This window comes from Xyrauchen texanus, chromosome 25, assembly GCF_025860055.1.
Source record: "Xyrauchen texanus isolate HMW12.3.18 chromosome 25, RBS_HiC_50CHRs, whole genome shotgun sequence".
Taxonomy (NCBI): Eukaryota; Metazoa; Chordata; class Actinopteri; order Cypriniformes; family Catostomidae; genus Xyrauchen; species Xyrauchen texanus.
This window is the reverse complement of record NC_068300.1, coordinates 15141522-15163328: the sequence shown is the minus strand read 5'-3', so window position 1 is coordinate 15163328 and position 21807 is coordinate 15141522. Positions and strand designations below refer to the sequence as shown.

The 21807-nt window shown below is 37.1% G+C and overlaps 2 protein-coding genes across 6 annotated transcripts in view; both read right to left on the bottom strand.

Moving 5' to 3' along the window:
* The window catches only part of LOC127618806 (PH-interacting protein-like), a 71822-nt gene extending 64783 nt beyond the window's left edge, over nt 1-7039 (bottom strand). For both annotated transcript variants that reach the window (XM_052091439.1, XM_052091440.1), the window contains exons 1-7: nt 6927-7039; nt 6754-6812; nt 6640-6669; nt 6429-6488; nt 3018-3168; nt 2219-2317; nt 1725-1885 (exon numbers count right to left, since the gene is read on the bottom strand). In XM_052091439.1, coding sequence (XP_051947399.1) covers nt 1725-1885; nt 2219-2317; nt 3018-3168; nt 6429-6488; nt 6640-6669; nt 6754-6812; nt 6927-6966 — 600 coding nt within the window. In that variant the 5' untranslated portion in view covers nt 6967-7039. The remainder of the gene's footprint in view (nt 1-1724; nt 1886-2218; nt 2318-3017; nt 3169-6428; nt 6489-6639; nt 6670-6753; nt 6813-6926) is intronic.
* Nucleotides 7040-11903: 4864 nt separating this feature from the next.
* Nucleotides 11904-19568, bottom strand: hmgn3 (high mobility group nucleosomal binding domain 3). 4 transcript variants are annotated; one of them, XM_052090746.1, is made up of 7 exons: nt 19386-19568; nt 16553-16603; nt 16250-16279; nt 15699-15749; nt 15310-15414; nt 13404-13503; nt 11904-12621 (listed from the first exon to the last, which is right to left on the bottom strand). In XM_052090746.1, the coding sequence occupies exons 1-7, from the start codon at nt 19398-19400 to the stop codon at nt 12614-12616; spliced, it is 360 nt and encodes a 119-aa protein (XP_051946706.1). In that variant the 5' UTR covers nt 19401-19568; the 3' UTR covers nt 11904-12613. The 4 variants fall into 4 exon arrangements, with proteins under 4 accessions (XP_051946706.1, XP_051946705.1, XP_051946708.1 ...); XM_052090745.1 differs by having other exon boundaries at nt 15310-15417; nt 19386-19551; XM_052090748.1 differs by lacking the exon at nt 13404-13503 and having other exon boundaries at nt 19386-19551.
* Nucleotides 19569-21807: the final 2239 nt, after the last annotated feature.

Below are 21807 nucleotides of genomic sequence, written 5' to 3'. Positions count from 1 at the left end.
ATGTGGCGGTCTCCTGTGCTGAGAAGGGCGCGACATGAGGCGCAAGTGGAGCGAGGCATCTTGAAAAAGACATTCGTACTCTTTTGTGAATAGTTCGTGAGAACTAGCTTGCTGAATAAAAGGATACGTCGTCGGATGGCGTAGCTCGCAGGATGGCTGAAGGTGGCTGAGACGGCCGGCTTCTAGCGCTGTCCACGCTTGCTTGATGCCCCTCGAACGGCAACGCGGCTTCCAGGTCAGCGATGCGAAGAGCTTCGCTGAAGAGATGAAAATCGGGGTTCCAGCCTACGAACTACGCTTATATGCACTCTAGTCACGCCCATTTTGGCGGGCTTTGATGCAGTGAGCGCGCGGACGCCTCTCATTGGATGCAAGTTCGCCCAAGCTCGTCTATAGGCTGCAGCAGTTGCCACAGAGCAACCTATGAGCTCGCTAGCTAGCCCGCTCAAGGTCTGCAGCTGCCGCACTGCGTTGACAATGGATACAAAAATTAAGGATAATTGTTTGGCTTCAATATCTCAGAAAAGATTAATCTTTCCCGTAGCGTAAGCTAGCTTACGCAATACGAGAGAACCTCTCGTAAGAGAACCACAACTGCTTTCTGAATCCCTTAAACCCTAAACTCACTCAGACATCCTGACCAAACAGCGTTCAGTTCTGTCCATTAAACAGGTTATTTGAGACCACAATATACATTGAGGGATTTTATAATTTTTAAGCACTTGACCCTAAATATTCCATTATTATGACATATTTAATACCATATAAAGTATTGTAATATCCATTTGATCCCACTTTTTGTTAAGTTTCTTTAACTATTATGTCCTAACTTTAAAATACAATACAATGCACTTATTGTGCTGCTACTGAGGTTGGTGTACAGGTAACTTTAGGGGTAGGATTAGGATAAGGATTGGGGTTAATGTTAGGATTAGGGGTGAAGTTAACAGTGTAACTACAGATGAAATAAAATGCAGGTATTTTAAATATGAGTACAATGTATCAACGTGTATGTACATAATAAGTAGCTACATTATATCAAATGCTTAAGTACATAGTAGTTAAAGACACCTAATATAGAGTGGGTCCGTCAATTTTAATGGCTATTAAATATTTTAGAAGATATTAATAATTAATAAAGGAGAATCATGCAGATAACAGCAAGTAATCATTATACAAAAACACTCTCCAAGAAGTTGCGTTTCTTATTTAATATGATAAATGCGTCTCCTTTTAACACCACCACCATTAGTATTTTTTAAATATTAATTTGAAGTGGTTGACCTACTAATCGACTAGTCAGGTGTTGGAAAACTAGTCAATTAGTCGACCACCCTGGAAATTCCAAATAAAAACATCTTTCTAAATTATCCATTTAAACCATTAAAATAGAATCATAGACACACGCACACACACAGACCAAAGAACAAGAACTGAACACAAACGAACCAAAATTCCATAACCTAGTTTAGTGTAATATGACATTCCTACACTGTACTTAAAAGCAGCATTAATTAAGGGAGGGCACACAATGCAAATATAATTTTTTTTAAATGACACAAAATGATGAAAAAAAAATATATATATTTTGTCTAAAAAATAACAGCAGTTTTGCAACAGTTTAAAGTATATTTCACATACTCTCCATATCTTTAATTTTAGAATAAAGCATTATCTACCAGTTACACACACATACTGTATATGTACAAAACCAGATGTCTTACTGTGAAGATGCGCCGACCAGTTCGGTCGAAGGTAACGCAGTACACAGATGACAGGTGTCCCAGAATTCTCTTGTGCATCTTCATGTGTTGGTAAACAGCTGTAGGGACCAGCTGACCCAGTCGATATGAGCCGTTCAGCCTCCGACTGTAGGTTGTCTCCACTAAAGCACACAAAAAGATTCCAATAAAGCAACATCCAATTGATTTTAAAACTAAATTGATTAAAAACACTCTAAAAAACACATTTCTATGAATGGTCCATATCTCCTGAACTTCAAAGACATATGCACAAAAAGGTGTATATATATATATATATATATATATATATATATATATATATATATATATATATAAATAAAAAATTCTAATTGTACATATTATTTCAGCCATCAGGTCTAAAAAAAAATCTATATTTTATTACTATATGGATTTCGATGCATTTTGTTCCTTTCACTGGAATGCATTACTAACATGGCCAAAAAGAGGTGTCTTACCAATATTGGGCGGGCTTCCATAGATGACTGGCGGCTCGGGTGGCCTGCCACAGTGCAGGGCTGCGAGGGCGGATCCCTTCCATACCACGTGCTTACAACCTGGCAAGAAACACGTGGAGCTGTCACTAAATATACACAAATGATGGAATCTGTAGGCACTAATACTGTAGACACAATGAAGGAAGTAATAATCCATATACAAAAACATCTCCACTGCAAAGCAAAAATGGAATTACTGTCTGTCCTTCCACTAAACAAAATAGAACATCTATTCTTGATCATTTAAGGGATGCGCTGAATTTTTAATCTTTAATGACATTTTGGAGGCAGAATTATGGAGGTGTTCTGTTAAAATTCCTCTTTTTTACCTACTGCCACAGGCATCTACCAAAAAATATTTCAAGTCAATCCATCATCCACATATAGTACCATTTTAATATAACTGACCAAAACGGTGGAATTCAAATTCTTCTAAATTTAAACTTTTTTCCCTACTTTCACCTCCAAACAAATAATAGAGCTTGAAATACCAATAAGATATTTCCATTCTTCCGTTAGAGCAGTTATGGTGCAATTATCGTTAATCATTTTAGTGGTACTCATGGTCACTGCACATTAATTTGCCCACTCTTGTAATAAGAAAGGCATTCATAAATGTTTTGCTGAACTGCTTCAGGATGGACTTTAACTTCTAGTGAACCAGCTTATTATAAACGTAACAACACAGATTTTATAATTAATTGGCCACAATAGATATCAGACAGAGAAAGTGGGGGTGGAGTCAGGGAGAGAAACTCACTCTTGTTGGAACGTAGCACTGACTGACGTCCGGCTCCAAGCAGTGAGTTGACTCCAGGTACGCTGGCTGGCACTTCCCTCTCTAAAAGAGGACTAACTCTCTCACACACCCGCAACAGGTGATCAGGAGAAATGTGCCTGTACAATTTCACCTTCACACACAAACACGAAAATAACAAACATGACATCTTTAGGCCAAAAGATATTTTCTAATATACCCTGTGCTATAAGTGCTAAATAGTTTTGTTGTCGCATATGCACATAAAGTAAAATAAACACAAATTAGAAGACACAAAAGCAAGAACATATGCATTTGTGAGTGCAATGCAAATATTTAATGTTCTATTTATTTGAAATATGTATTTAAATATATAAATTGAATTATGTATTTTTCTACTATGCCAATCAACTCTAATCAAAACATGCATAATGTGCAGGTGTTAATTAAAAATTACTTCACCCGTTAAAGGAATATTCAGGGTACAACACAAGTTAACCTCAATAGACAGCATTGTGGCATACTATTATTTACCATAAAAATACATTTGACTTTCCCCTTCTTTTCTTAAAAACAAAGAGCATAAAGATGCTGACTACCACCCCTAGAGTCAAGAGTTCAAATCCAGGGTGTGCCTCCAGCCAGGTCTCCTAAGCAACCAATTTGGCACGGTTGCTAGGGAGGGTAGAGTCACATGGGGTAACCTCCTCATGGTCACTATAATGTGGTTTGCTCTCGGTGGGGCGCGTGGTGAGTTATGCGTGAGAATAGAATGGCCTCCATGGGCGCAATGTCTCCATGCTAACATGCTCAACAAGTCACGTGATAAGATGCGCAGATTGACGGTCTGAGATGCGGAGGCAAATGAGATTCATCCTACACCACCCGGATTGAGGCAAATCACTATGCCACCACGAGGATTTAGAGCGCATTGGGAATTGGGCATTCCAAATTGGGAAGAAAATCAAAAAGAAAAAGAATTCTGGGATCTAGTGAGGTGCTTACAATGGAAGTGAATGTGGCCAATCTGCAAATCTTAAAATACTCAGAAGTATAGCCACATGACATAAACAATGTGCATGTTAACATGATTTTAGTGTGATAAAATCACTTATCAACCTTTTCTGTGCAAAGTTATAGCCAATTTTACATTGTTATTGCCATGCCGTTGTGATGTCAACAAACCCTAAAACCTTAAAATAACTGTAAAATGACGATTTAAACAACTTTACAGCTCACGCAAAACATGAGTTTTAACAGAAGAAATAATGTAAGTGCTTTTACAAAATGATAAGCTTCACATTTCTGCCTTTTTAACCCCTCCAAAAATTGTCCCCATTCACTTCAATTATAAGTGTCTCATTGGAACCTCGATTTTTGCTTTTCTTAAAGAAAAGGAGGGATGAGTAGAAATAATTTTTGTGGTAATCAACATTATGCCACAAATGCAGTCGATTAAGCTTAACTTGTATTGGACCCATAATATTCCTTTAATTATCATGTAATAAAAGCGGATTACACTACACTAGGAAAAAACAATATATTCTAATGCCATTTAACACACATTTGACATTAACTAGACATCTGACACTGTAGGCCAAAACATAAAAAACGTTTATATTAACAAATATTTAAATAGGTAGTGCTTATCTTTATGATTACATACAATATGATTACGATTTTATTTTAAATTAATAAAGTGTTATTGGCGTTTTATCTTTCCATTTGTAACCCTAGAGACAAATCTAATCTACACATGAAATAAGCATGTAAATTGTTCATTCCCCTGTGCAACGCGTCTGTCTGGGTATCTCTTTTATCAAGCTCGTTCAGCAGATCCTGCTTCCAACGCCCCGGCCAGTAATTAATGGTTTTAATTGCATTTAACGTCATCCTAACACACACACGTCGCTTAGCTAGTGATTTTATCAATTGTGCATAAATATGCATGGATATATGCATTAAAAATATGCATTATAAAAATAAAATCTGTACATAGAGAGCTATGTTAATGGATCATTATATCTAAACTACTACTACACCGGGTTTCCTATTTTCATTAAATGTTATAAATACAGCAAATGTCAATTGTTACTAGGTATTATTCTTAATTAACATGTTTTCATTTCGATTTAGTTTATTATTAATAATATTGTTTGTATCATCATTATTTAATTACACTTATGAATAATGATAATTAATGCAGATTGCATTGGTCATTAACATAATGACTCGCTTGACGCAATACCTGACAGTAAAATAAATTGACAGCGCCAACAACAGGCTGCTGCGCGTTATTTGTACCCACTAGCTGCAGGCACGGACGGGCTTTAAACATCTTCACATGGCGGTGGAATAATCCACGAACAGTCATGTTCACACACACACACACGCTCATTCACTCACTGTATTAAACGGGGAAACAGACGCCGTGAACGTGCGACCTAGCTGGGTCGCGGCGCGCGAGATTAGCCGCGAGACACTCGCGCATAAAACGTAACAGATTATCGCTACAGATCTGCCTGAATTTCGCCGTGTGGAACGACGTGTCTGTGTCCGTAACAGCCCGTGTGATTAACAGACAGTTGGCTCTTTTAGTTACGCAAGAGATATAAAGGGGGGTGGCCATAACAGGGGCTGGATCAAAAGCACACAAAGTTTAAAAATAACGACATTTCAGTATCTCTCGCTTCAAATGCTTATTCGAATAATCTTTGAGTGGCATTCCCACGTGGAATGGCGAGCTAGTGAAAATAATGCGAGTAGTTTGATTTATTAATTGTTTGTTTACCTTTCTGGATATTGTAATTAATAAATTAATCAATACGTACTCATTTCGGTGTACCTCTCCATTTGTATTATCAGCCTGACTCCTCAAGTCTCTCAACGTGTTGTGTCTCCCAAAATAAAAACAATTCTCAGTACAACTATAGCCACGTGAAAAAGTCGTACTACCCTTCTTAGCTCCTCTACGGTCGCCGGCTTTGTTGGTTCTGCTCAAAAACCTTGGTTTAAGCGTAATAAACTAAGTAACTGGAGTATTTTACCCTGACCATGGTTGTATTACAGGAGCAGAGCGCCTCCATACCGCCCCGCTTTCACTCTCTGGCGCACTGGTCCCTCCTCCCTCCGCTCCCTTACCCTTGTACAGCACCACATTCATGACGTCTCTTTATTTCTACATCAATTTTAACATCAATTCCAACCTTATTGGACACCACCGTGACCAAACTCACATCCCTGAGGTCAAGCAAGGCTCTGGGTTTACACATTGACACGCATTCCTAACCCGGAGTTTGACTTTTCCCCGCGTGCTCGGATTTAGTTTTTTTTTTCCTGATTTAAAATTGCGGGAAATTCAATTTCTTATTTTGCTCTCTGAAAAGTTTTCTCTCGGTTATAGGGATCCCTTACCAAATTGTCGTAACTCCCTGGGTGTTCTTTGCCAGTCCAGTCAATCCTTTTGGGTAACAGCTGTAATGGAAAAATAATGTTTTCTAGGTTTGGGTCTATTTTTGCCGGTCAAGTTTGTATTTTCAAACAATAAATGTGAAATCTGCGTTATATTAACCGCTTAAAGTACAGCGCAGTGAGATGCGACGCTAGCTGGACTTGTGCTGCTTACCTCCTTCTCCTGAACCTCCCGTATCAAGGTCTGAAAAAAGCATAAAAATACCAAATTACGACACCATATTTCCCAGAAATGTCCTACATAGTCCTAAAATACAAAATCACCCACCTCTGCCGCGTCCTGACAAGGTCCAGCTTCTAAAAATCGGGCTATTAGGAAGTACAGTTCTGCGAGATGGGGGAGAATACATGAGCTACATTAGCTTTCAAGAAGGACGTGGTGGGAACAGCAAATGTATATAAAAATACTTCAGCGCCACCTTTCTAAATCCTTTTACTCACCGGATTTCAACTGCGCGACGTGTTTACGGTCAGCAGCCATGTTTAGGGCTTGTTTTGGGGGTGAAGGAGAAGGTGTGTGGCCGTTCTGGGAAGCTGGTATCGCTGAGCCTGCCCTGTAGTTGTCAGTGTTTGTTCACCAGGAAGAGCTGCGCCTCCATTCACCCAACACACAGAAAGTAGATCCGGCACGTCGTACCAGCCTTCCGCGCACTCGCAATATAGTCCCCTTTCAGACGCAACATGTCACGCGTCGATTCGGACAAACATCCCGCGCCCCAGGCGTTTGGACATTACAAGAAGCGGTATTTCTAAAGTATACCATTTTGTGTACCTTAAGAATGTTCGTGAATATTTTGGGTTTCAGTTTACGCTTCACACACCCCCTCCTCCCTCCAAAAGCACAAGCCCTCTGCGCAGGAATACACAAAGCACGGACGGTGTGAGAGACTGCGATGCTGATACTGGGGGGAAGAGAAAGCATGCTTTAAAGCAGCGTTGGCTAGTTTTATGCTATCATTTAACTACTTAATTGATTTGTTTTTTAAATTCCGGACTCTGAGCTTTACTGACGCCTCTAGCTCCTCGAATAGACTGTCGACCTTGCAGCTAAGCGCGGATCTCACACCACTGCCATGTTTCCCTTACAACAGAAGCGCACTATCAAGCACAAAAACCTCACAAAAATCCCACCAAAAGATCAGTAAATCAATCGGATTTATTGGAATCTTAAGGCAGACTGATCCTAAGGAACCCACCCCCTTTCTCGTTTGTGATTTGGATTGGGAAGTCCTCCATTTCTTACCCAAAAGCGAGTGGGCAGTAAAATGGGGGAAGGGTGGTAAACAGAGGGAATTGTAATGAATTAAACCTTATAAGTTACAGGAATCCAGTGACTAATGGCGACATCAGACGAGCAAAATAAAATAGAAATCAGAGATGTGATATATATATATATATTTATATGTTGTCACATTGTGGAAGAAAGGAACAATAATAGCGTAGTTACAGCTTATGTAAAACACATATTAATTGGACAAAATATGTTCCTGGCTTTGCCCACAATAGTGTATTAATAAAAAACTGTATCATACTGATTTTTTCCCCTTTTGTTTATTATTCTGAAGTGCAGACAACCATATTTGATGGGCAAAAAGTGTTATTACCAGTGAGCAAACTGAAGTTTTACCTTGAAGTGTTGTTTCTCCTCATAGGGCCTAACATTAACTTGAGGGTTTTGTTTCATTGACTATATTAATGGTTCAATGATCTGTTACGTAGATAACAATTACGGCATGACTCTTAAAGGCCTTCTGAGTTTTCACTTGCATATTGCAGTTGAAATGCTGGAGTGTGATGGACCTCTAATTTAAGGTCTAACTAATATGAAATAATCAAAATTATTGATGTATTATCCATTCTAGACAAATAAACGACGCTACCTCTTTTTATATTGAATGCACTTGCAGCTTGAAAGGATAAACCAGCTTTTCACTCAGATAATTGAAGTCGGGCAATATAAATTATTAGGAACACCTTTACCCATACTTATTCATTGGATTATCGGATCAGCCAATCGTGTGGCAGCAGTGAAATGCATAAAATCATGCAGATACGGGTCTGGAGATTCAGTACATTTTCACATCAACCATCAGAATGGGGAAAAATCTGATCGCAGTGATTTCGACCATGGCAGGATTGTTGGTGCCAGATGGGCTGGTTTGAGTATTTCTGTAACTGCTGATCTCCTGGGATATTCACACACAACAGTCTCTAGAGCAGGGGATGGCAACCTATGGCATGTGTGCCAGCATTGGCACGCAGAGGTGTAATCACTAGCACACCAGCAATGGTGAGAAGAGTAGTCTATATTATCTATATAAATTCTGAACCTGCATTCCAATCTACATATTGATGCCATCCTTCCTCATGATCACGAGCTAAATGGGAGGCTAAGCAAAAAGTTAAAATGTGACGAGACTGCAGTATAACTAACAGACTCGTGCAGCGCGTGCAAACCATTTGTGCATCACGAGCCGGCAGCACTTCACTTTCGGTTAATCGCGTGAGTAAATGTGCCCGCTTTGCTTCGGTCAGACTGCGCGGATGACAGCCTACATTCTGTTTCATTTGTTTCTATTTGCTTTCAGAACACATGATGTAGTAGGCCTAAGGAAAACACCACTATTAATCCTTGAGATTTCCAACCCAGCATACAGGTACACCCTCCTTAAACCATGATCACTGTCAAAATTACATTAAACAATTAAAAGAGACAACATAAACCCACATCGTGGCGTTCAAAAAATATGTTCAAGTCTATTCAAAATATTAAATAAACCTGGAAATAAAGATTTACAATTTCGCAGGTGCAATTCACCGAAAAGGCTTAAATAGTTGATCAGCTTGTGATGAATGAATGGCTTGCACGTGCCGCACAAGTCTCATCAGACTTTAATTGTGTTTAGACTCCCATTCAGCTGATGAAAACACACTGTGTGATCATGAGGAAGGATATGCCAAGATGTAGATTGAAATGCAGGTGCAAAAAACCTCTTAAAAATAAAATAGCCTGCTCCTCTCTTGCTGTTGCTTGCGTAGTGATTACATCAGAATCAGAATCAGCTTTATTGCCAAGTATGCTTACACATACGAGGAATTTGTCTTGGTGACAGGAGCTTCCAGTGTACAACAATACAAACAATACCAAAAACAGCAGCAAGACATAGGTAATTAAAACAAAAAAGAATAAAAAATAAATAATTATACGTACATACACTCACCTCCATACATACCACATACACACACGTAGTGCAAATCTAATACAATCTGTTATATAAAGAACAAAAATACAGTATATTATGTACAGAGCAATGTAAGTAATGGCAGAAGTGGATATGTTGGATAATATAAATAGACTTAAACTGTGTATTGAACATAATTATTGCTCAATGGGGCAATTTAATTGTTCATTAGATGGATAGCCTGAGAGAAAAAACTGTTCCTGTGCCTGACGGTTCTGGTGTTCAGAGCTCTGAAGCGCCGGCCAGAAGGCAACAGTTTAAAAAGGTATTGACCACAGTGTTCCTATTGAAGTGCTCAGTGAGTGTACCTCTAAATTCAAAACTTTATCAAAATTCGAGTGTAACATCACTTGGATTAAGTTTGCACAATACTGGGTTTCATCGAACAATAAATTCAGATATCCTTTTTTGGACGACCAACATGGGGTTTAGACCCTCTTTATATTTGGTGTCTTTAACAACTATGTACAAACATTAAAATGCATGGAATACAATGTACTTATTGTGTATCTACGTGTTGCTCTGCAAAATTCACATTTGCTGCTACTAAGGTTAAGGTAAAGATAGGGTTAGGTTAGGGTTTAGATTAGGGTAAGGGTTTAGGGTAAGAATTGGGTTAGGGTTAGGCTTAGGGGACAGATGTAATTAAATGAAGGTACTTTAAATTTAAGTACAATGCAACAACACATATATACATAGTAAGTACTTTGCATTCTGTGGTGTAGAAGTACAATGTTACATTTTCCCCCAATATTAATACCATGATCAATGGAAACAAGTAAATTCTTCACACTATAAACTGAAACCTAATTTAAAGTCGGTCCTGAGTTTCTAAATGCCAGATACAGATTGCAATATCTAGAGAGCAAGGTGGCTGATATAGCAATACAATCTAATAATAGCAGGTTGTACACTAATAGGTTGTAGAATAAATTCCTGAATTGAAAGGAAACACTTGTTTACTTCACAATGTTTACTCAAAATTCACAGAAAATGTGCATCTATTGACATTGTTGTTGGTAATCTCCAAATATTGTCTGATTACAATGAAAAACAAATACATTGGATGAAAAATTATAAAAGGGCAGAACAAGTGGCTCATTTAGTGAACAGTAAGTGCAGTTAATTTTTCCTACCACTGGATGTCAGGAGTATCATTTGAGATGGGTGAAAGGGCCAAACATGGGTCAAAGGTTATAAGAGTAAATATATAATGTTGGAGATTTTTGGTCAGCTTTAGGACTAGGACCAATCTAGAGTCTGAACATTCAATTTAGTTAATTGTTCCATTTACATTTATGCATTTGGCAGACGCTTTTATCCAAAGCGACTTACAGTGCACTTATTACAGGGACAATCCCCCTGGAGCAACCTGGAGTTAAGTGCCTTGCTCAAGGGCCCAACAGTGGCATCTTGGTGGTGCTGGGGCTTGAACCCCTGACCTTCTGGTCAGTAACCCTGAGCCTCAACCACTGAGCCACCACTGTTCCATTTATTGAAAAGTAGACAAAGACTTATTTAAAAAGTGTAGTAATTGCAACAAAAGTAAAGGTCAGATTTATGTACAAATGTTTTTTAATACAATTTTTAAATTGAGGATTTTAAATCTATCATCAATCTATCAATCATTCGATAATCCGATTCATCAATCTATCTATCTATCATCTATCCATATTTAGGCATCTTTACCCTAATAAGCAACAGTTTAACTGACAAAAAATATCAAGTCAACAGTGTTCCCAGCAGGTATATAGACTGTCTAAAATGAACACATCATTTTTAAATTAGAAAGCAATTTTATAACACCTGTGACAGGAATCATAATTATATGGGCCTTTTGATCTATTTGCTGGGCCAGGCCAACATGTATTGTCAGTTAATTTCCTCCTCTCTGTTCCTGCCTCCCGGTAGCATTGCTGACCTTTCCCTTTCTGACATCAGCAGTTGTATTTGTGCGTGTGTTTAGTCACATGCTTCTGTGTATAAAGAACTACACTGAAAGGCTTTTGTAGCTTTAGGCTGAACACCTCAGACCCTCAAGAGCTTTCTACAAAGATAAAAATACAAACTCTACCATAACTAAGGCAAGACAAAAACATTTGTTTCTGTGAGAATAATAGCACAGTTAAATCCAGTAAATATGAAGCTTTTGAAAAAACTAGTATAAACAAGCACAAAAAATTAGCCTATTTTATTTGTCTTTTATTTGAAAACATTTTACAGAGAATTTCTCAAACCAGTTAAGTGGACATTTACATGTGTCTAAAATTTTGTTGTAGAGTTTTTCTAACTATGTAGTGCAAAGCACCTCTTGTTTATTGCTAAGGATGTCTGTTAAGAATGTTTAATTCAGCAATTTTAATCAGAACACATTTGAATCTCAAAATGCTACATAGGAGATAAAAAAGCAGAAATTTGGGGGTAAATCTCCCATTCTCTCTATGTATCCCTTTCTTTTAAAGAATTCAACCAATAAAACTTCAAGATACAATGACAACACACACCAACGACATACAGGTTAGTAGCCACATAGTATGTGGAACTAAAAGTATGCACTCTGGTGGCAAAAGATGAATCAGTTGCTTTTACATCATAGGATGTGACATTCCAAGTGGCTTCATTTGACAGGCGAGCTGCTGGTGAAACATTCAATAATAACTGTTGACTTTCCTTGAAATGAATCTATCTTTCTGACAGATGAGAGAGAAGGAGACCGGTGCTTCAGCAGGGAGTGTGAGTTCATATTTAGCTAAGGAAATCTAGTACGATAAATCTAAAAATAAGTTTGCATTTTACAAAATACTCAATAGGAATAAAAATGTTCTTTGTTATTCCGGAAAACAAACTTCAAATCACTCTTTTGGCTCAGCCTCAGTCTTGGATGTCTCAGTTTCCTATAAAGAGAAAAAGGCACAAGAAAGGAAGAAATAAAAAATATGATTCCTTAATGCATAGGACATTTTTCTAAGCTGATACTGTTAAGTCCGACAGGCAGAACCAAAGCCACACGGTTAGTACGAGGAAATCAACATACATACAGAACATACTATCTTGATCAAAACCTACCTCAAGTAGGAAATCAAAACCCATTATTACCTGGGTGCATTAATATTCAACGTTTACTTCTCAAATTAAAGAAAAGATCAATTTAAACTTAAATTCCTTCTGGACTTTAAGCTGAAGTGTGTAATTTTTACAATGTTAAAATACTTTCCAAGTTTAATAACATACTGTAAGCCATTAGTAGGTCGATTTCCCAAAAAGTGCAAACACTAGCATTTTGGCGCATTCAAAACCTTGTTCTGTTTGTTTGAGCATCCCGACCAGCCCAACATGAGTTTGAGGTGGGACTATGTATTTGACTGGCTAATGACAAGACTCTGGAGTGCTCTGGAAACGTTTAGAAAAAATATTTATTTGAAATGCCGTTTGGTGACACTAACGGCATTGAAAAAACACACTTCATCTTAAAATCTTAAAAACACAATTGTGATCCATAATTTCAGAGTTCAGTGTCCTTTGCATTATGCTTTTGGGTAACCTTGGGTTTCCAATAAGAGAAAAGATAGTTAATTCTGCATTTGTAAAGCTGTTTATAAAATACACAGAGATGGTCAAATAAATCTACAGCAGTAGGCACACACAAACACACACTGCACTCTTCAAACTATCGTACCCTTTACTCTAACTGTCTCACACTTCCCTCGGATGGACAGGAAGGAGGGGGCGGAACTTCTCCATGATGATACACTGACAGATGAGCGTGAGACACAGATCTATGTGTGTGTTTGTGTGTGTGCGTGTGAGTGATGGTTCATGCACATGCAGGTGTTGAGAAATCATGGGGAGGGATATAGGACAAGGTAATTAGATATTGATCACTAAAATGTAATTAATGTGGCCACATAATTTTGACTAGCAAAGAATTGCAATGTTACATTTTTCCTTTTATCATAAGACAAAAAGTAAGTAGAAAAAAGACAGATTATATAATTAAGATGGACATAAACTGATAGATGTATGTCTACTCCGTGTAACTGACCATTTTCTACAGGTCATGATTAAGTAAAAAGTTGCATCCCAGATGTGTTTAACTTTCTTCTGCTCAACACAAATAAAGATTTTTAGAGGAATATTTTAGCTCTGTTGGTTCATACAATTCAAGTGAATGGTGACCATAACATCTGAAACTCGAAAAAGCACATAAAGCTAGCATAAACTTAATCCATACAACTCCAGTGTTTTAATATATGTCTTTAGAAGTGATATGATAAGTGTTGGTGAGAAATAGATCAACATTTAAGTCCTTTTTTAATATCAGTCTCCACTTTCAGGTTCTTCTTCTTCTGCTTTGGTCATCCACATTCTTAGTGCATATCTAAGCGTGGAGGAGAATTTTCAGAAAAAAGGACTTAAAAAGTTTCAATGTAGATTTAATCACTGGAGTCATCTGAATTACTTTTATGCTGCCTTAATTTAATTTTTGTAGCTTTAAAGTTTTGGTCACCATTGAAATACTGAAATATTCTTCCTTTGTGTTAAGCAGAAAAAAGAATGTCATGCATATCTGGGATGCATGAGGGTGAGTAAATGATTAGAAAATATTCTTTTTTGGGTAAACTGTCCCTTTAAGTTTATATTTTAACCAGTGTTGGGTTTAACCTGATTATAAATGAATTACTTACTATAACACATTACATTTTAATTATTGTAATCAGATTATAGTTACTGACTTTCAATTAAGTTAATAACTTTTAAGTATACAACCTGTGTTACACATATTTCTAAAATAATATTTTTTAATGTAGAATACATTTAAAACAAGAATTATTTACAGTCTATATGTTGGTCTGTTGGTGTTTCTGTGACATGTGAAGGGCATGTCCCCTGAATGTGTCATTGTAAAGGAGAAATATGTGGTGCTAAGTGTATGACTTGCGTACTGCAATTAACAAGGAGGAAATATAATGTAAATATTATTGGGAATTTGTTGAGCGGAAAAATAAAACTTGTTTTAGAAAGTAACTTAAAAGTAATTAGTAATGTGGTTACTTTCTTCTATGGAGTAAGGTCAGTAATCAGATTACAATTTAAGATAATTAATTTGAGTTTTTGTAGTTTTTAATTGTAGTTTTTGAAACAACACTGATTATAACATACTGTATTTTTCAAAAATCAAAACTGCTGTTGTTAAAGATAGCCCATCAGTACTTTCTACTAATGCCACCAATTCCCACACAGTTTTTTCAGAGCCTTGTAGAATGCACTTTACCACAACATGACTGTAACTAGGTCATTCTTTCCGAACCCACATCTCTGCTCTTTTACTCTTGCTCATGCAAAATGTCTATGAAAATATTAGCGATGTAATGGATGTATATTCAAGTAATCTCAGAGCATTTCTGGAGGTATGAGCTTCATTTAGCTGCTTGATATTAGATATTAAGCAGCCAATGATAAGCTGATTGTAGACACACTACTCACTGTATGTATATTTTATTCTTTTGGAGATACTATTGTGAGCATGCCTTATAACGGCTCTTAAACACAGCTGCATTAGCAACCTAACAGGATTACCCCACCTCGTCTGGCTTGGTCTCTCCATTCGCGGTGAGCGCAGACCCTTTCTCCTCTTTCTTTCCTTTGGCTCCGCCCTTCTTCTCCTTTACTACTTTATCATTGGATGGCTTCTGTGCAGAAAACACAAATAGGATCACTTGGGCTAATACTTGTTAAATAATTCTGCACTGAACCAATTGAACTGCTCCAAAACACATTGGCCAGCACCATATTATACTAGTTCTCTGAATTGCTACTGCAAAAGTTTTATGCGTTCTAAAGAATACACAAACACCACCAACTGTACAGAAAGGACTCGATGCAAAGCACATGCAAAAAACATGTTAAAAATGTTCTCTGTGGTTGATGTCATATAGAAAGTAGTAGAAATTATGAAAGAGAGAGCTGTTACCTTGGCAGCTGGCTTTTTGGGTTTTGGTTCAGGTTTAGGAGGAGCTGGCTTCTGAACATTGCAAGAAGACAACAGGATGAAAGAAGTTACAAATAATGTCAGGCTCTCACAACAAACAATGCAAAGTCCACAAATGGTAAATTGCATGTTGCCCATGGTATGGACGTGTTGGCCTAGATTTTCAAAAGGAAAGAACATAACGATGGGGAAGAGAGAAGTTCTTTTAACAACAATTATGGCTTCAAATATTAAAAGAACTTTTGAGGACACACAACTGGACAATTTCAATTAAATTTATAATCAAACACATAAACTTAACACATGTGTTCTCAAACTGTTTCACTGAATAATGCATATACAGTACAGGTGTATCGTTCAGGATACCTAGAGGACATCTGATAGCAAAACATTGCCCATACTCTTGAAACTGGTTTCCTCCACTTCAAAACAATTCTAGGTAATACAAAAGTAAAAAGAAATATGCCACCTGGCTAAAATAAAAAATGCAAATGACACCAAGGCATATATAAAGAGAGCAAAGGCACACTTACTGAAGAAAGACGCTCTGATCTGCGAGTGCCCTACCAGGGAGAAAAAAATTGAGAGGGTGTAGAAAGTTAATAAAACCACTTAAATGTGTGGTATTTAATTCAGTGTTTGGAACAAGGCTTGTACTATGTTAGCTAATTTTATTGAATTCTAAATAAGTATAAAGTTTATTGCTACCTGTTATTGTAGCCTAGTTAACTATTAACATCATAAAATAAATGTATTCAATTGTTCAACCATTTATTTTTCCTATATTCGTAAATAAATTGAATAAGAAAAATGTGAGAATGTTAAAAGAGGTTTACCTCCTGCTTTGTAACTTTAGTGGCATCTTTAGCCTCAGCTCCCTCAGGTGACTGTATAGACACAACATACATTGGACAATTTTACATATGGACATTTATTTACACAAATAATTTGAATGTTTTATGTGTGACTGATATAGATTGAAAAATAAAAGCCTGAAATGTGACTGACAAAAAAACCCCTCTGTGAACATAAGCCAAAGCCTACTACAAGGAAACAGGACCTTTAGATGGGTGATGCCATATAAATTGATATACATCTATCTGAGAATGACACAAAGATAATGACAAATTATAGATTAAAATACAACGTTCATTATAAAGTAACCATTAGCTTGTAAAACTTCCTCTTTATAATCAAAGATACACTACTTTCTTGGCCCACATTTGACTGTTACATTATAGGCCTATGGTGTTTATATTAACAGAATAAATAAAATATTGCTCTGTTTTTATTATATACAGGGCACAATTTAACATGCAAAATATAATGAAACATTTCAACTCTCAAATAAATCAGCTGTCATAAAATTCTATATATCTGTAGTACATGTGTGAATCATAAAAACTTTTGAATTTATAATTTTATTTTTTTGCTCATTCGCAATCATTTCATTCACTTCATTTGAATGATCCCGATATTGATTCGATTAAAAAATAACAAATAATAATAATAAAATGTATCCCTTTTTCTCCCAATTTATAATGCCTAGTTCCCACTACTTAGTAGGTCCTCGTGGTGGCACGGTTACTTGCCTCAATATGGGTGAAGGAGGTCAAGTCTCAGTTGCCTCCGCTTCTGTGACCGTCAATCTGCGCATTTTATCACGTGGCTCATTGTGCGTGACACCGTGGAGACTCCCAACATGTTGAGGCTAATGAAACTCTCCACGATCCACGTGCAACTTACCTCACGCCCCATTGAGAGCGAGAACCACTAATTGTGACCACGAGGAGGTTATCCCATGTGACTCTACCCACCCTAGCAACTGGGCCAATTCGTTGCAAGATTACAATTTCAATCTGAGTGGCGGAAGATGAATCTCAGTTGCCTCCGCATCTGAGACCATCAATCTGCGCATCTTATCACGTAGCTTGTTGAGCATGTTACCGCTGAAACCTAGCACTTGTGAATGCTTCACTATTCTCCGCAGCATCCACGCAGAACTCACAATGCGCCCCACCGAGAGCGAGAACCACATTATAGTGACCACGAGGAGGTTAGCCCAACATGACTCTACCCACCCTAGCAACTGGGCCAATTCGTTGCTTAGGAATTGCCTGACTGGAATCACTCAGCACACCCTGGATTTGAACTTGCGACTCCAGGCTACTGGGTAGTCTTTACTTGCTGATCTACCCAGGCCCCCCATCTGGAATGTTATTAATTTTTGACTCTGTGTCTATTCCCACCATAATAAAAAAATCTATAAAATATTTGTTTTTGACATTCTATACATCGATTTTAAAAACTATTGGCCAATTAATCCGTTATCTGACTTTAACACCATCTTAGTTATTGGTATCATGCAAAATCCACTATAATAATAAATAATAATAAATTGATCAATTGTCACACATTATACATACATTTCTGCATATACATGGTGAAATTATTTATTTTTCACATATCCCAGCTAAGCTGGGGTCAGAGTGCAGGGTCACTATTGGTCGACCTCTAGTTTGGACCCTGTTGTTAATATTTTTTAATTCAAATTTTCGTAATGTACCAAGTTAAAAGGGTCCCTGTATAACTTACAGAATTAGTTTAGATAATGTATTTATATATATATGAAGTAAAACTGACATTACAATTAAAATATACCTGAAATGAAACCGAATCTTATTGCATCGCAATCCGAATCGAATCAAATCTTAAAACCTGTATACCCAGTCCTTCTGCTTGCAGTAAATAAAGTGACACTCCCCCTAGTGAAGCTTAGACTTCAGTGCACCGCCCAAGAGCTCATCTGGCGGAGAGAACAGGACTCTCATAATTTGTACGTTTTGATTACAAGAACTAAAAAAAGTTTAGATGCCCAGTTTAGTCAAAGCCACCCTAATGGTTTTGGATGGTGAATAGAGCTTGGTATATTGTGTCTCGTTAGAGATAGACCATCATTTGACCAGTTTAACATGTATTTATTTTTTAAAACCGTGTTTCAGTTCTATTTTTTTGGCTGCAACCGTCTTTCTTTTTATGAAGTTGGGAGTTCAACAGTCTTCTGCATTGTCTCACCTTCACAATCCCACTGTGCTAGATAGAGTTAAATGTGACTGACAAACCGGTCTTCTACATACGGGTCTGCTGCTCTGCAATGGGGGTGGAGGAAGAGCCAGTCGGTTTAAACATGGCTCTAAAAAAATAATGGGGACCTCTATCGATCGACGAAAGAGAGCTAATTAAAAGACGAGCATCTGAAAATGGACGTCACTGAAAATCAGACGCAATTATACACGCATTTAAGAGCAGAGCGCTCGGTTTTGATTCTAGCCGAGAGCTGCAGAAGCATCACCGCAAACTGACATTCAGCACAAGTGCGCACGAAGTGGCGACTTTTTCGCGAACATCGTGTCACTAACCCGCCAACTATCATGGAGGATCGAATAGAAAGATGTTCGAATCGAAGCCTTTTGCAGGATTTCATAATAACGGCGGATAAAGGATAGAACGCAGCGCGACTATGACGATTTAAAAACTTAAAGACTGATTCTCGTCTTACCTGCTCGACGCTACGTACGTACTCATCGTTGATAAGCGAGCAGCTATCTATTAAAAATGCTTTTAAAAAATCAAAGATAGATGAGAATAACAACGTGTAAACTAGCTTACCTTCCTCTTGGGCATTTTTTCAATTTTTCTTTTCGTTTGTGTTTATTAAATTAGAAAGCCAAGTATGGACCTGTAAGGTGGGGAAGAGAGTTTAACTACCACCGAATACAGGATCAATATCTAAAACACCTCTGGTAATAACATGTTAATAATATGCAGACCTCAAATTCTACCCTCGTCTTTGACCATTGGTCAATCCGCTGCACACTTACTCGTCACTCCGCTTGTGATTAGTTTGCAGCTCCAATATGTTAATATGACGCGCTCAAGCATTGGTTCGAATTTTGGAAGGCTTTTCAGCACCTCAACCTCATTGGTTACGCGCTTTCTGTATGCAAATGAGAGCGCAGTGTATTGGACGGGCTTAAAGATCCACGTGAGAGGCGGGGTATGACAGAGTGATGACAAACCAATCCACGCCTGACACCACACGCTCGGCTGTATGGGAAACCTATGCTTAGTTTGTACTGCCATTTTGGCCTAAAAAAAAAAAATAAAAAAAACCTCGAAAAGAAAAATGGTTTGCAGCTATGTGCAAAATAAACCAATAAATAAAGTAATAATGCAACATTGTCAAAACAACTATGCTTTTGTATGATTATCAAATAACAGATCCCTAAATATTAGGGCATACATGTTGCTAAAAATATATTAAACTAGAACATTAGATTCTGAAGTTGCAATATGATATAACTTAAATGTGTTCATGTGTGAGTCATGTGATTTCAAGGCAAAATGCACAAAAACCATTCGACCACAAGCTCACAATAGCATCCCTCCACAATGGCCACATCTCTGCCATGACCATACAATGGATGACCTTCTATAGTAACTTCACAATGGTTAACATTCTACCATGCTTCACAACACACATGTACTGTATCTCTGGAACCTTGTTGCCACTCAAGAGCAGACAATCAGAGATTTCCTGTTAATGTGAGAGGGTGTTTATGCAACCTGTGTCAATTTCTGGGCCAAACACAGCTATGGATCTGATTCTGGAGATCATTCCACATACAGTAAAATGTCAAAAAGCGACTGTTTTATGAACACATGGCCTTGTATGTTCCAGTGCTTATGATGTTTTTGACATCTCTCTTTAAAAAGCCCATGGAATGATAAAACAAGGACACAAAAAAAAAACATACAAACTGTATTAAAATGATGAATGATGATCGCTTATATTCTACCATACAATACACAGTCAGATAATATAAATACATATAAACCAAACAAAATATGCAACACAATCAAACTCAAGTCATCATTATATCACAAATAATTACATTTAAAATAAATTAAATTTGCTGTCACAATGAAACCATTGAGTATTACAGTTGTGGTGCACAGTAAAACAGTGCTTTCTAACTTTTAATGTCCTTCATGAACTCTTAATATATCAAGAGTGTCTTACAATTCACAGTGAGAATTCTGGGTCAGTTTAAAAAGCTAAAAACTCACCTACATTAAACGAGTTAAAAGTTAAAAATGAAACGTGTTCAACCTATTAAATGAAAAAATTTTTTTTTTTAGTAAATGTGGCCCTGAAATTAAAACTTTGGAAGTACTTTGGAACAGTTTAAAAAATATTAAATCATTTTTTTAATGTGTTTTTTGTTATATGCAAAACTCTGTAAATTAAAGGGATAGTTCACCCTCAAAAATACATAATTTACTCACCGTTATGTCATCCCAAATGTGTTTAACTTTCTTCTTCTGAACTCAAATAAAGATTTTTAGAAGAATATCTCAGCTCTGTATGTCCGTACAATGCAAGTGAATAGTGACAAGTCCTTTAAAGCTCCAAAAATAAACAAAAGGCAGCATAAAAGTAAACCACAAGACTCCAGTGATTAAATCTGTTTTCAAAAGTGATATGAAAGGTATGGGTGAGAAACAGATCAATATCTTGACAAAATCTTCTTCTTTTTTTTTTTTTACTATAAATCACCACTTTCACATTCTGAAAGTGAATGAGAAAGTGGAGATTTATAGTAAAAAAGGATTGAAATATTGATCTGTTTCTCACCCAAAGTGATTGCATCGCTTCAGAAGACATATAATAAAACAGTGGGGTTATATGGATTATGTTTATGTTGGCTTTATGTTATTATTGGAGCTTCAAAAGGTCTTGTCCCCATTTACTTGCATTGAAAGGACCTACATAGCTGAGATATTCTACTCAGCTTTTGTGTTCAGCAGAAGAAATAAAAGTCATACCCATCTGGGATGGTGTGAAATTAAGTAAAATTTGAGAGAATATTTATTTTTGGGTGAACTATCCTTTTAAGTCTTGGCTTTAATTCCATTTGTAATTCCCCTGATACAAGGTCACAATGAGCAACAATATCAAGCACATTGCTACTAAAATTTTAAACAAGAGGTCTCTTAGTATTTCAGTTGACTGAACTGTCTCATACCC